This window comes from Rhinoraja longicauda, chromosome 22 (assembly GCF_053455715.1).
Source record: "Rhinoraja longicauda isolate Sanriku21f chromosome 22, sRhiLon1.1, whole genome shotgun sequence".
Lineage (NCBI taxonomy): Eukaryota > Metazoa > Chordata > Chondrichthyes > Rajiformes > Arhynchobatidae > Rhinoraja > Rhinoraja longicauda.
In genome coordinates this window covers 13,356,634-13,371,293 of record NC_135974.1, presented here as the reverse complement: position 1 = coordinate 13,371,293, position 14,660 = coordinate 13,356,634, and the positions used below count along the sequence as shown (strand labels likewise).

General features: G+C 47.5%; 1 protein-coding gene across 3 annotated transcripts in view; it reads right to left on the bottom strand.

Annotated features, from left to right (window-relative positions):
• Positions 1-456: 456 nt before the first annotated feature.
• plcg1 (phospholipase C, gamma 1) overlaps positions 457-14,660 on the bottom strand; it is a 107,662-nt gene continuing 93,458 nt past the window's right edge. For all 3 annotated transcript variants that reach the window (XM_078418747.1, XM_078418748.1, XM_078418749.1), the window contains exons 29-33: positions 13,634-13,748; positions 12,596-12,757; positions 10,343-10,437; positions 7,176-7,357; positions 457-959 (exon numbers count right to left, since the gene is read on the bottom strand). In XM_078418747.1, the coding sequence (XP_078274873.1) occupies positions 920-959; positions 7,176-7,357; positions 10,343-10,437; positions 12,596-12,757; positions 13,634-13,748 (594 nt within the window). In that variant the 3' untranslated portion in view covers positions 457-919. The remainder of the gene's footprint in view (positions 960-7,175; positions 7,358-10,342; positions 10,438-12,595; positions 12,758-13,633; positions 13,749-14,660) is intronic.

Genomic DNA, 14,660 nt, shown 5'->3' with positions numbered 1-14,660 from the left:
ATGCAACATGGAAACATGGAACCCCATTTTCCTACAACCTCCCTACATACTAGGGGCAATTTACAGAGGGCACCACGGTGGCGCATCGGTAGAGATGCTGCCTTACAGCGCCAGAGACCCGGGTTAGATACCGACTACGGGTGCTGTCTGTATGGAGTTTGTACGTTCTCCCTGTGACCGCGTGGGTTTTCCCCGGGTGCTCCGATTCCTCCCACACTCCAAGGACGTGCAGGTTTGTTGGTTAATTGGCTCTGGTCAGAATTGTAACATTGCCCCGAGTGTGTAGGATAATGCCAGTCTACGGGGCGGTCTCTGGTCGGCGTGGATCTGGTGGGCCAAAGGGCCAGTCTCCGCGTTGTATCTCTCACTAAACTAAACTGTACAATCTCAGAGTTTCCCCAATAGGAAAATTAACTACTAATGTTAGGGTCTGAATAAACTACACAGGACACGAACTTACATCGGCGACAAATTTTTATTAAACACATTCTACTGCACGAGTTGCCTGCGTATAAGGCACCCTTACCCCTATATTACAAGAAACTAGCATGGTCACAACTGTTTATTTGCTGTTCTTTAAGTAAGAACAGTTCTCACAGTTTAATAAGCAGAGGCTCGTGAATCGCGGACTTTGACCACACATTTCAATAGATGCGATGATGGATGCTTCCAATCCCTGCTGTTGTGAATATGCTCTTTATCATCCCATTAAAACTACATTTTGACAACACGTTAAAATAAAAGTCACTTGATCGGAAGTTAAAATGTACTTTCCCGTGAACATAAAGGGCTATACGACTCGCACAGAAGCAGTTGCCTGAAATAGGCCCAAGCGGCAAGAGTTTCCATAGAAACCAAATTGCAGCAGTCCACATCCCTAGAACTGACAGGAGGTCCGCGTGGTTCGAATCCGGCCGATTCATCTGTTGTCCCCGTTTATCTTAGTCCTCCTCAACAATCTGAGGGAAAGAAAGGATGTCATTGAAGTCAGGCATTAGAAATGATGCGGATTACCCAGTGGAAAAGGCAGCATAAACATCCTTAGAAAAAGGGTTATAAGTTGCTTTAGACTTTAGGGATGCAGCGTGGAAACAGGCCCTTCAGCCCCCCACCCCAGTCCGCGCCGACCAGCGATCACCCCGTACACGAGCACTGCCCCACACACTAGGGACAATTTACAAGTTACAGAAGCTAATTAACCTCCAAACCTGCACGTCTTTGGAGTGTGGGATGAAACCGGAGCACCCGGAGAAAACCCACATGGTCAAGGGCAGGACGTACAAACACCGTGCAGACAACACCCGTAATCAGGATTGAAGCCGGGTCTCTGGTGCCGTAAGGCAGCAACTCCAACGCTGAGCCACTGTGCTGCTTATTGATTGGAAAAACCCAGCAGATGGGATGCACAGGACATTGATGCAGGCAAATGTTAGAGCCGCCATCTTTGGTGGGTTGAATCACCTTTATACTTCTTTGTATACTTCTCAAATATCGAACAGATGTTAGTTTAGCTTAAAGATACGGCATGGAAATGGCCCCTTTGGCCCACCGAGTCCACACCGACCATCCATCAATCACCCATTCACACGAGTTCTAAATTATTCCACTTTCTCATCTACTAGGGGCAATTTGCAGAGGGCCCATTAACATACAAACCCACGCATCCTTAGAGTGTGGGAGGAAACCGGAGCACCCGGAGGAAATCCACACAGTCACAGAGAGAGCATGCAAACTCCACACAGACAGCACCCAAGGTCGGGATCGACCCCGGGTCTCTGGCCCTGTAAGGCAGCAACTCTACCACTGTTCCACCCGTTTTATATGCTCACATTTTATATTGTTTACAATGGAGCAATACAATTTCTAAAGCTTTATAAGCAAAATATCAACAATGCATGCACACACAGTAAGAATAAGTGCACAGAAATATATATTTATATATTCAAAGATAAAACATATGTACACCCACAAAAATTTCAAACATACTATATATTCTGAACAAGCAGACTCAAATCTATATTTATCACCACCAAAGATGCTCTCTTTTTACAATGTTTCATTGTCGAGAGATTATTTACAGTGCATATCTTCTCATTTTCCACTCAAACTGTATATAGAATAAAAATGAATACTTAAAAATACTGCCTTCTGCCCTTTCAAACGTTAACAGGTTAGTTATATTGAGTGTACACTTTAGAGATACAGCATGGAAGGTGGGAGACTGTTTCCGGGGGGAGTGGACGTGGACTACAGGAGACCCCAGTGGCTGTGCCTATTGCAAATAGGTATACCCTCTTGGGAACTGTCGGGGCAGAAGACGTTTCCAGTCCGAGTGGCGGACCTGTTGGCAAGGATACACGACAGGGGAGACCGAAGTCTGGAAGAGCCGTAGTGGTCGGTGACTCCATAGTCCGAGGGACGGACAGAAGATTCTGTGGCAGCAGGAGGGACTTGAGGATGGTCTGTTGCCTCCCTGGTGCCAGGGTTCAACACATCACAGACCGGCTTCAGAAAATCCTAGCGAGGGAAGGCGATCAACCTGAAGTCGTTGTGCACGTGGGCACGAATGACGTCGGGCGGAAGAGGAAGGAGGTGCTACAGCGGGAGTTTAGAGAGTTGGGAAAAACGCTGAGAAGTAGGACGTCGAAGGTAGTTATCTCTGGACTGCTACCGGTACCTCGTGCTGGTGAGGCCAGGAACAGAGAGATAGAGGGTATGAATTTATGGCTGAGGGACTGGTGCAGAGAGCAGGGATTTAGATTTCTGGACCACTGGGATCTCTTCTGGGATAGGGGTGACTTGTACAAAAGGGACGGGTTGCATCTTAACAGCAGGGGGACAAACATTCTGGCAGGCAGGTTCGCTAGTGTGACACCTGTGGCTTTAAACTAAGTAGTGGGGGGGAGGGGTTAACAAATTGTGAATATGAAGATGAGGTAAAAGGGAATACAGGAGATATTGCAAAAGACTCTCGGAAGAATGGGAACAGAAGTTCTAGAGCGGAAAAGAAATTAAGGGCAGGGCCAATTGTGAACGATGTGAGAGGGGAGGTAAATACAGAAGTTAAAGTGTTGTACTTAAATGCGCGTAGTATAAAAAATAAAGTGGATGAGCTTGAGGCTCAGTTAGTCATGGGCAAGTATGATGTTGTAGGGATCACTGAGACATGGCTACAAGAGGACCAGGGCTGGGAACTGAATATTCAGGGGTACACAACGTATAGAAAAGACAGACAGGTGGGCAGAGGGGGTGGGGTTGCTCTGATGGTAAGGAATGATATTCATTCCCTTGCAAGGGGTGACATAGAATCAGGAGATGTTGAATCAGTATGGATAGAAATGAGAAATTGTAAGGGTAAAAAGACCCTAATGGGAGTTATCTATAGGCCCCCAAACAGTAGCCTCGACTTAGGGTGCAAGTTAAATCAGGAGATAAAATTGGCGTGTCAAAAATGTAATGCTACGGTGGTTATGGGAGATTTCAACATGCAGGTAGACTGGGAAAATCAGGTTGGAAATGGACCCCAGGAAAGAGAGTTTGTAGAGTGCCTTCGAGATGGATTCTTAGAACAGCTTGTACTGGAGCCTACCAGGGAGAAGGCAATTCTGGATTTAGTGTTGTGTAATGATCCTGATCTGATAAGGGGACTAGAGGTAAAAGAGCCATTAGGAGGCAGTGATCACAACATGATAAGTTTTACTCTGCAAATGGAAAGGCAGAAGGGAAAATCGGAAGTGTCGGTATTGCAGTATAGCAAAGGGGATTACAGAGGCATGAGGCGGGAGCTGGCCAAAATTGATTGGAAGGAGGCCCTAGCAGGGAAGACGGTAGAACAGCAATGGCAGGTATTCCTGGGAATAATGCAGAGGTTGCAGGATCAATTTATTCCAAAGAGGTGGAAAGACTCTAAGGGGAGTAAGAGACACCTGTGGCTGACAAGGGAAGTCAGGGACAGCATAAAAATTAAGGAGAGGAAGTATAACATAGCAAAGAAGAGTGGGAAGACAGAGGATTGGGACTCTTTTAAAGAGCAACAAAAGTTAACTAAAAAGGCAATACGAGGAGAAAAGATGAGGTACGAGGGTAAACTAGCCAATAATATAAAGGAGGATAGCAAAAGTTTTTTTAGGTACGTGAAGAGGAAAAAAATAGTCAAGGCAAATGTGGGTCCCTTGAAGACAGAAGCAGGGGAATTTATTATGGGGAACAAAGAAATGGCAGACGAGTTAAACCGTTACTTTGGATCTGTCTTCACTGAGGAAGATACACACAATCTCCCAAATGTTCTAGGGGCTGGAGAACCTAGGGTGATGGAGGAACTGAAGGAAATCCACATTAGGCAGGAAATGGTTTTGGGTAGACTGATGGGACTGAAGGCTGATAAATCCCCAGGGCCTGATGGTCTGCATCCCAGAGTACTTAAGGAGGTGGCTCTAGAAATAGTGGAAGCATTGGAGATCATTTTTCAATGTTCTATAGATTCAGGATCAGTTCCTGTGGATTGGAGAATAGCAAATGTTATCCCACTTTTTAAGAAAGGAGGGAGAGAGAAAACGGGTAATTATAGACCAGTTAGTCTGACATCAGTGGTGGGGAAAATGCTGGAGTCAATTATAAAAGACGAAATTGCTGAGCATTTGGATAGCAGTAACGGGATCGTTCCGAGTCAGCATGGATTTACGAAGGGGAAATCATGCTTGACAAATCTACTGGAATTTTTTGAGGATGTAACTAGGAAAATTGACAAGGGAGAGTCAGTGGATGTGGTGTACCTCGACTTTCAGAAAGCCTTCGACAAGGTCCCACATAGGAGATTAGTGGGCAAAATTAGGGCACATGGTATTGGGGGTAGGGTACTGACATGGATAGAAAATTGGTTAACAGACAGAAAGCAAAGAGTGGGGATAAATGGGTCCCTTTCGGAATGGCAGGCAGTGACCAGTGGGGTACCGCAAGGTTCGGTGCTGGGACCCCAGCTATTTACGATATACATTAATGACTTAGACGAAGGGATTAAAAGTACCATTAGCAAATTTGCAGATGATACTAAGTTGGGGGGTAGTGTGAATTGTGAGGAAGATGCAATAAGGCTGCAGGGTGACCTGGACAGGTTGTGTGAGTGGGCGGATACATGGCAGATGCAGTTTAATGTAGATAAGTGTGAGGTTATTCACTTTGGAAGTAAGAATAGAAAGGCAGATTATTATCTGAATGGTGTCAAGTTAGGAGGAGGGGGAGTTCAACGAGATCTGGGTGTCCTAGTGCATCAGTCAATGAAAGGAAGCATGCAGGTTCAGCAGGCAGTGAAGAAAGCCAATGGAATGTTGGCCTTCGTAACAAGAGGAGTTGAGTATAGGAGCAAAGAGGTCCTTCTACAGTTGTACCGGGCCCTGGTGAGACCGCACCTGGAGTACTGTGTGCAGTTTTGGTCTCCAAATTTGAGGAAGGATATTCTTGCTATGGAGGGCGTGCAGCGTAGGTTCACTAGATTAATTCCCGGAATGGCGGGACTGTCGTATGTTGAAAGGCTGGAGCGATTGGGCTTGTATACACTGGAATTTAGAAGGATGAGGGGGGATCTTATTGAAACATATAAGATAATTAGGGGATTGGACACATTAGAGGCAGATAACATGTTCCCAATGTTGGGGGAGTCCAGAACAAGGGGCCACAGTTTGAGAATAAGGGGTAGGCCATTTAGAACGGAGATGAGGAAGAACTTTTTCAGTCAGAGGGTGGTGAAGGTGTGGAATTCTCTGCCTCAGAAGGCAGTGGGGGCCAGTTCGTTGGATGCTTTCAAGAGAGAGCTGGATAGAGCTCTTGAGGATAGCGGAGTGAGGGGGTATGGGGAGAAGGCAGGAACGGGGTACTGATTGATAGTGATCAGCCATGATCGCATTGAATGGCGGTGCTGGCTCGAAGGGCTGAATGGCCTACTCCTGCACCTATTGTCTATTGTCTATTGAAACAGGCCCTTTGGCCCACCAAGTCCGTGCCGAACAACGATCGGCACTATCGTGCTAATACACTGCTAGTACACTAGCACTATCCTACATGCTAAGGACAACTTACAATTTACTGAAGTCAATTAGCCTACAAACTTGTACATCTTTGGAGTGTGGGAGGAAACCACATTCAGTCGCAGGGAGAACGTACAAACCCCGTCCAGACAACACCCATGGGCAAGAATGAACCCGGGTCTCCGGTGCTGTAAGGCAGCAATGGCCCCATTGTCTAGATTGGGCCCGAATAGATTAATGAAATTTAATGGAGATAAGTGCGAGCTATTGCATTTTGTGAAGTCAAACCAGGGCAGGACTTTCACAGTGAATGGCATGGTTCTGGGGAGTTGAGGGCTAGAGGGATCTAGGAGTACAGGTATATAAGTCCTTTGTAAATGGTGTCACAGATAGAGTGGTAAAGAAGTCTTTTGGTACATCGGCCGACATCAGTTAGGGTATTGGGTATAGACGTTGGGATGTTAGATTGCAGTTTTACACGCCGTCGGCGAGACCACATTTGGAGTACTGTGTTCAGTTTTGGTCACCTTGCTGTAGGAGGGATGCCTTCCAGCTGGAAAGAGCGCAGAGAGGATTAATGAGAATGTTGCCAGGAATTGAGGGCCTAAGACATTGGCAGAGGTTGGGCAGGGTAGGACTTTATTCCTTAGAGCTCAGGATGCCAAGGGGTGATCTTATAGAGGCATATAAAATCATAAGAGGAATAAATGGGGTGAATCCAGTTTTTTACGCAAAGAGGAACCAAAAACCAGAGGGCATAGGTTTAAGATGAGAGGGGCAAGATTTAATGGGGACAGATAGTAGTGGATATATAGTATAAGAAAATAACTGCAGATGCTGGTACAAATCGATTTATTCACAAAATGCTGGAGTAACTCAGCAGGTCAGGCAGCATCTCGGGAGAGAAGGAATGGATAGTAGTGGATATATGGGCATATGAAACGAGCTGTCAGTGGAGGTGGTTAAGGCAGCATTTAAAAGACACTTGGACAGATACAAGGATAGGAAAAATTTAGTGGGATGTGGGGCTACCATGGGCGAATAGGAATGCCATTGATGGGGCATGTTGGTCGGAATGAACGATTTAGGCCGAAGGGCTGGTTTCCATGCGTATGACTCCATAGCAGGTTAACATCGTGTTCCCCGCGCCTTTACCTCCGGTCCCTGGGCTCCAGTTGATCCATATGCTGCTCCTGGAAAAGCCGCAGGTCATCCAGCTGGTTGCGGGTGTCGCACGAGCCCTCTCGGCCCCTGTAGGCCTGTCCCTGGGCGGAGTAGTCAGTGGCACCATCGCGGACCGATGGGTTTCCCACCGCCAGGGCGGCATCACCGTTCTCCTGTGGGGACAGCACAGCGTTTGCAAACCCATGCCGCGTTGGGGTTTCCGTAACACTGAAGGACGTGGGCAGAATGAATGTTGATTTCTCTAACTTCAAGTAACCCTTGAATCCCCTCTCTTTCTGTCCCTCCACCACCCCAGTTGTCGTACTAGTTTCACTGTCATTCTGCTGAGTTTTCAGTTTGTATCACTCGTTATCACCTTCCCCACAACCAACAATGGACCATTGTGGGCTCCACCTTTAGTTGATCATCGATGCTGGCTTTGATCTGTCTTTTTGTATATCTTTCATTCATTTGTCCTTTGTGCCTTTTCATATCTTTCTATGTTCTGGGCCTCCTCCACAGTCAGAATGAGACCAAAGGCAAATTGGAGGAACAGCACCTCATAGACAATAGACAATATGTACAGGAGGGGGCCATTCGGCCCTTCGAGCCAGCACCGCCATTCAATGTGATCATGGCTGATCATTCTCAATCAGTACCCCGTTCCTGCCTTCTCCCCATATCCCCTGACTCCGCTATCCTTAAGAGCTCTATCTAGCTCTCTCTTGAATGCATTCAGAGAATTGACCTCCACTGCCTTCTGAGGCAGAGAATTCCACAGATTCACAACTCTCTGACTGAAAAAGTTTTTCCTCATCTCAGTTCTAAATGGCCTATCCCTTATTCTTAAACTGTGGCCCCTTGATCTGGACTCCCCCAACATTGGGAACATGTTTCCTGCCTCTAACGTGTCCAACCCCTTAATAATCTTATAGTTTCGATAAGATCTCCTCTCATCCTTCTAAATTCCAGTGTATACAAGCCTAGTCGCTCCAGTCTTTCAACATATGACAGTCTCGCCATTCCGGGAATTAACCTAGTAAACCTACGCTGCACGCCCTCAATAGCAAGAATATCCTTCCTCAAATTTGGAGACCAAAACTGCACACAGTACTCCAGGTGCGGTCTCACTAGGGCCCTGTACAACTGCAGAAGGACCTCTTTGCTCCTATACTCAACTCCTCTTGTTATGAAGGCCAACATTCCATTGGCTTTCTTCACTGCCTGCTGTACCTGCATGCTTCCTTTCAGTGATTGATGCATTAGGACACCCAGATCTCGTTGTACGTCCCCTTTTCCTAACTTGACACCATTCAGATAATAATCTGCCTTCTTATTCTTATCACCAAAGTGGATAACCTCACACTTATCCACATTAAACTGCATCTGCCATGCATCCGCCCACTCACACAACCTGTCCAAGTCACCCTGCAACGTCATAGCATCTTCCTCACAGTTCACACTACCACCCAGCTTTGTATCATCTGCAAATTTGCTAATGGTACTTTTAATCCCTTCATCCAAGTCATTAATGTATATTGTAAATAGCTGCGGTCCCAGCACCGAGCCTTGCGGTACCTCACTAGTTACTGCCTGCCATTCTGAAAGGGACCCATTTATCCCCACTCTTTGCTTTCTGTCTGTCAACCAATTTTCTATCCATATCAGTACCCTACCTCCAATACCATGTGCTCTAATTTTGCCCACTAATCTCCTATGTGGAACCTTGTCAAAGGCTTTCTGAAAGTCGAGGTACACCACATCCACCGGCTCTCCCCTGTCAATTTTCCTAGTTACATCCTCAAAGAATTCCAGAAGATTAGTCAAGCATGATTTCCCCTTCGATTTAGGCCAGCATCTGCAGTTCTTTCATATTTCACTTGGGCAGTTCACAACCCAGCGGTATGAATAGTGATTTCTCTTTTTTTCCCTCTCTCTCTGACCCTCCCCCACCCTAGTCTTCCTGCTAGTTTCACTGCTCATATCCCATCGCTATCACCTTTTCCACAGCCAACAATGGACCATTGTGGGCTCCACCTTTCCTTGCTCATCGGTGTAGGAAAGAACTGTAGATGCTGGCCTAAATCAAAGGTAGACATAAAATGCTGGAATAACTCAGCGGGGTTGGCCGCATCTCTGGAGAGAAGGAATGGGTGACGTTTCAGGTCGAGACCCTTCTTCAGATTGATGCTGCCTGTTCCATTTCACACAGGACATAGGAACATAGAAAAATGGGTGCAGGTGTAGGCCATTCGGCCCTATGAGCCAGCACCGCCATTCAATATGATCATGGCTGATCATCTCAACTCAGTCTCCCATATCCCTGGATTCCTTCAGTCCTGAGAGCTAAATCTAACTCTCCTTCACAATATCCAGTGAATTGGCCTCCACTGCCTTCTGTGGCAGAGAATTCCACAGATTCACAACTCTCTGGGTGAAAAAAAGAAATCCTCATCTCGGTCCTAAATGCCCTACCCCTTATTCTTAAACTGTGACCCTTGGTTCTGGACTCCCCCAACATCGGGAACATTTTTCCTGCATCTAGCCTGTCCAATCCTTTAGGAATTTAATATGTTTCTATAAGATCCGCTCTCATCCTTCTAAATTCGAGTGAATACAAGCCCAGACGACCCATTCTTTCATCGTATGTCAGTCCTGCCATCTCGGGAATTAACCTGGTGAACCTACGCTGCACTCCCTCAATAGCAATAATGTCCTTCCTCAAATTAGGAGACCAAAATTGCACACAATACTCCAGGTGCGGTCTCACCAGGGCCCTGTACAACTGTAGTAGGACCAACTTGCTCCTAAACTCAAATCCTCTCGTAATGAAGGCCAACATGCCATTAGCTTTCTTCTAAGCTTTACCTGCATGCTTACCTTCAGTGACTGATGTACAAGCACACCCAGTTCTCGTTGCACCTCCCCTTTTCCTAATCTGACACCATTCAGATAATAATCTGCCTTCCTGCTCTTGCCACCAAAGTGGATAAGTTCACATTTATCCACATTATACTGCATCTGCCCACTCACCCAATAACTCCAAGTCACCCTGCAGCCTCATAGCATCCTCATCGCAGCTCACACTGCCATCCAGCTTTGTGTCATCTGCAAACTTGGAGATGTCACATTTGGGTTTAAATGCAAAGTTGCTTTACCTTTACTGTGGACTCCGCGATCTCCAGATGAATCAACAGTGCTGCCAATTCCAGATCCTCATTGTAGTTGTTCTTCAACGGTACTGATCGGTAACCTGAAAGAGCGCAAGTTACACGGTAACGGTAGGAGAGGAAATGGCGGATGGGATAGTCATAGAGCACAGAAACAGGCCCTTCGGCCCAACTCGTCCCTGCCGACCAAGAAGCCCCTTCTCCGCGACACCCACTTGCCCATGTTTGGCCCAAGGGTGGGGGACCATAACATATGTCATATGACATCGGAGCAGAATTAGGTCAATTGACCCCTTGAGTCCACACCGTCGTTCGACCATGGCTGACCTATCGTTCCCTCTCAACCCCATTCTCCTGCCTTCTTCCCGTAACCTTTGACACCCTTACTTATCAAGAACCTATCTTTAAATCTTTATCTGCTTTAAAATACCCAATGACAGCCTCCACAGCAAGGAGATCCACAGATTCACCACCCTCTGGCAAAAGAGATTCCTCCCCACCTCCATTCTAAAGGTACGTCCTTTTATTCTGAGGCTGTGCCCTGTGGTCCTAGACTCTCTCACAACTGGAAACATCCTCTCCACGTCCACTCTATCCACGCCTCTCTTTATTCGGCAAATTTCAATGAGATCCCCTCCTCATCTTGCTAAACCTCAGCGAGTACAGGCCCAGAGCCATCAAATGCTCCTCATACGTTAACCCAATCATCCCCGGGACCATTCCCATAAACCTCCTCAGGACCCTCTCCAATGCCAGGCACATTCCTCCTCTGATACGGGGCCCTAGATGGCTCACAATATTCCAAATATGGCCTCCCCAGTGCCAGATTTACCCTCTGGACAGAACAGGCAAATGCACAATGGGGTTGAAACCGCGGGACGAGTAGCAGGGAAGCCAAAAAAGATAACCTGTACAGGGGGCGGCACAGTGGTAGAGTTGCTGCCTTACAGTGCCAGTGACCTGGGTACCATCCTGACTACGGGTGATGTCTATAGAGAGTTTGCACGTTCTCCCCGTGACCATGTGGATTTTCTCCAGGGGCTCCAGGTTCATAGTTGTACAGGTTCATAGAGTACAGGTTCGTAGCCCAGTGTCCCTAGTGTGCAGGATAGTGTTAGTGCATGGGGTCGATGGGCCAGTTTCTGTGCTGTTTCTCTACTAAAAAAACTAAACTAAACTAGCCTTCAGTGCACTAACATTGCATGAATGTGCGAAGCAACACAGGAAGCTGGGCAAGGCAAGGGAGGTGGAGATGATTCATCGTGGCCTGGTTCAACGGAAATGGCAGGGGATTGCAGCTGTGTTTCATAGAAACAGCAATAATCAGTGACAACTCAGTCAGGACTTCCACTGAAACAAACAGGAGGTCAGTAATATAGTTGCGGGCAGCCGAGCAGTAAGGCGGTAATCTATGTACTGCCTCGTAGCTCCTGGGACGGGTTCGGTCCTAACCTCCGTTGCTGCCAGCATGAAGCTTGCACGTTCTCCCCGTGACCAACTTTAGATGCTCCGGTTTCCTCCCAAATCCCAAAGACACAAGGATTGGAATGATAAATGGCCACTGTAAATTGCCCCTAGTGTGTGGCTGTTTGGCAGAATCTGTCGGGCTGTTGATGGGAATAAGAGGAGAATAAAATGGGATTCATGTCTGATTAGTAGAAATGGGCCATTGGCAGTCGGCATGGACTCAGCGGGCCGAATGGCCTGTTGTCATGCAGGTATAATCCTATGACTGATGGTCAAAGGAGGAATGAACCAGGCAGCAAGGAACAGAGTCATACAACGTGGAAACAGGCTCTTCGGACCAACTTTCATGTCCCGACTACATTAGTCCCACCTGCCTGTATTTGGCCCATATCCCTCTAAACCCCCCCATGCACTTGTACAAATGTTTTTATAAGCATTGTGATGGTGCCTGCCCCAACTGCCTCCTCCAGCATTGTGATAGTGCCTGCCTCCTCCAGCATTGTGATAGTGCCTGCCTCCTCCAGCATTGTGATAGTGCCTGCCCCAACTGCCTCCTCCAGCATTGTGATAGAACCTGCCCCAACTGCCTCCTCCAGCATTGTGATAGTGCCTGCCTCCTCCAGCAGCCTGTTCCATATACCTACCCACTCTTTTTCCAGCTTAATGGATTGGTCACCAAAGTAATTAGGGGAAAGACAATGGGGATCGAGGTGAGATAACACTGAAGAACGTGCAGGAAGGGAAGAGGAGAAAGGTTTTTATTTGCCCCTTTACCTGCCCTTATGGCTTTCACAGGAATGGTCGCCTCGGCCAGGAAGTTTTGATCACTGAAGACATCTTCCTCATAAACCACGAAGCGCAAAAAGCTGAATTCGGGGTTAGTGATGTGGATAATGAATGGCTTGGCTGACCATGTCGGGTTAAGTCCATTCACCGCTGTAAGAGAGCAACAGAATCATTAGGAATGTGCAGGAAGGAACTGCAGATGCCGGCCGGTTTGAAACGAAGGTAGACACAAAAAGCTGGAGTACCTCAGCGGGACAGGCAGCGTCTCTGGAGAGAAGGAATGGGCGACGTTTCCATAACTTTGACACCCTTACTAATCAACAACCCTCAACCTTCGCTTTAAGAATAGCAGCATGGTGGCACGGTGGTAGAGTTGCTGCCTTACAGCACCAGAGGCTCGGAATAGATCCTGACTACGGGTGCCGTCTGTACGGAGTTTGTACATTCTCCGTGTGACAACGTGGGATTTCTCCAAGTGCTCCAGTTTCCGCCCACGTGCCAAAGGCGTGCAGGTTTGTAGGTTAATTGGCCTGTATAAGTTGTCCCGTTTGTGGGATAGGATTAGTGTATGGGTAATCATTGGTCAGAGCGGCCCTGGTGGGCTGAAAGGCCTATTTCCACGCTGTATCTCTAAACAAAACTAAACCCAATGACTTGGCCTCCGCCACCGCCTGTGGCAATGAATTCCACAGATTCACCACCCTCTAGCTGAAGAAATTCCTCCTCATCTCCCATGCCTTGTGTTCCGAGGCTGTGCCCTCTGGTCCTGGACTCTTCCACGACTGGAAACATCCTCTCCACATCCACCCTATCTGGGCCTCGTGTGTCCAACTGTTTAGTCCACAAATATCTCAGTCTCGGTAGCAGTGCACGCTGTCAGTTGAGAACTGAAAGGGCAGCTGAAGTCGTCAGCCCATAGACGAGGCCGGGACACTACAATCTGGTGACGTTATCGTGGGGATAGTAACCATGGGAAGTGGGGCAGGAGCTCCAGGTGACCAGGGGACCGCATGAAGGCAGGCTTACCCACAATCTCCGTCTTGTATTTGCAGTTGTCATAGTCGACTCCACAAACCTCCACCTCCACAAACGGGCAGGTTATCCCTCGGCCATTCTTCGGCAAGTGGCGAGCACCCAGGACCTGGAGAAGACAACGTTAAAAAGGTGAGGCGGAGAGGAGAGAAAAAGTTACCCTCGCACTGTATCTCTCCTGCCTAGGCCCAAGCAACGTGTTAGCACATCCAATGTCCTCCCCTACACCCCCGGCAATGTATTCCACTGCTCCAACGGAGAGCCATCAATAGACAATAGGTGCAGGAGTAGGCCATTCGGCCCTTCGAGCCAATGTGGTCATGGCTGATCATCCACAATCCACAATCAGTACCCCGTTCCTGCCCTCTCCCCATACCCCCTGACTACGCTATCCTTAAGAGCTCTATCTAACTCTCTCTTGAAAGCATCCAGAGAATTGGCCTCCACTGCCTTCTGAGGCAGAGAATTCCACAGATTTACAACTCTGAGTGAAAAAGTTTTTCCTCATCTCCGTTCTAAATGGCCTACCCCTTATTCTTAAACTGTGGCCCCTGGTTCTGGACTCCCCCGATCTATTCCTCTTAGGACTTTACACACCGCTATAAGATCACCCCTCATCCTCCTGCATTCCAAGGAATAGAGTCCTAGCCTGCTCAACATCTTCTTATAGCTCAGGCCCTCGGGTTCAGGCAACATCTTTGTAAATCTTCTCTGCACCCTTTCCAGCTTGTCAACATCTTTCCTATAAGAGGGTGCCCAAAACCGAACACAATACTCTAAATGCGGCCTCATCTTATACAACTGCAACATCTTCTACAACTGCAACATGACCTCCCAACTTCCATACTCAATGCTCTGGCTGATGAAGGCCAATGTGCCAAAAGCCTTTTTGACCACCCTATCTACCTGTGATGCTACTTTCAATGGACTAGGTACCTGCACTCCTAGATCACCGCTCCAACTTTAACTTTGATCATACTCTACTGGACTTTATCTCGCACTTTATTTTATTCCCTTTATC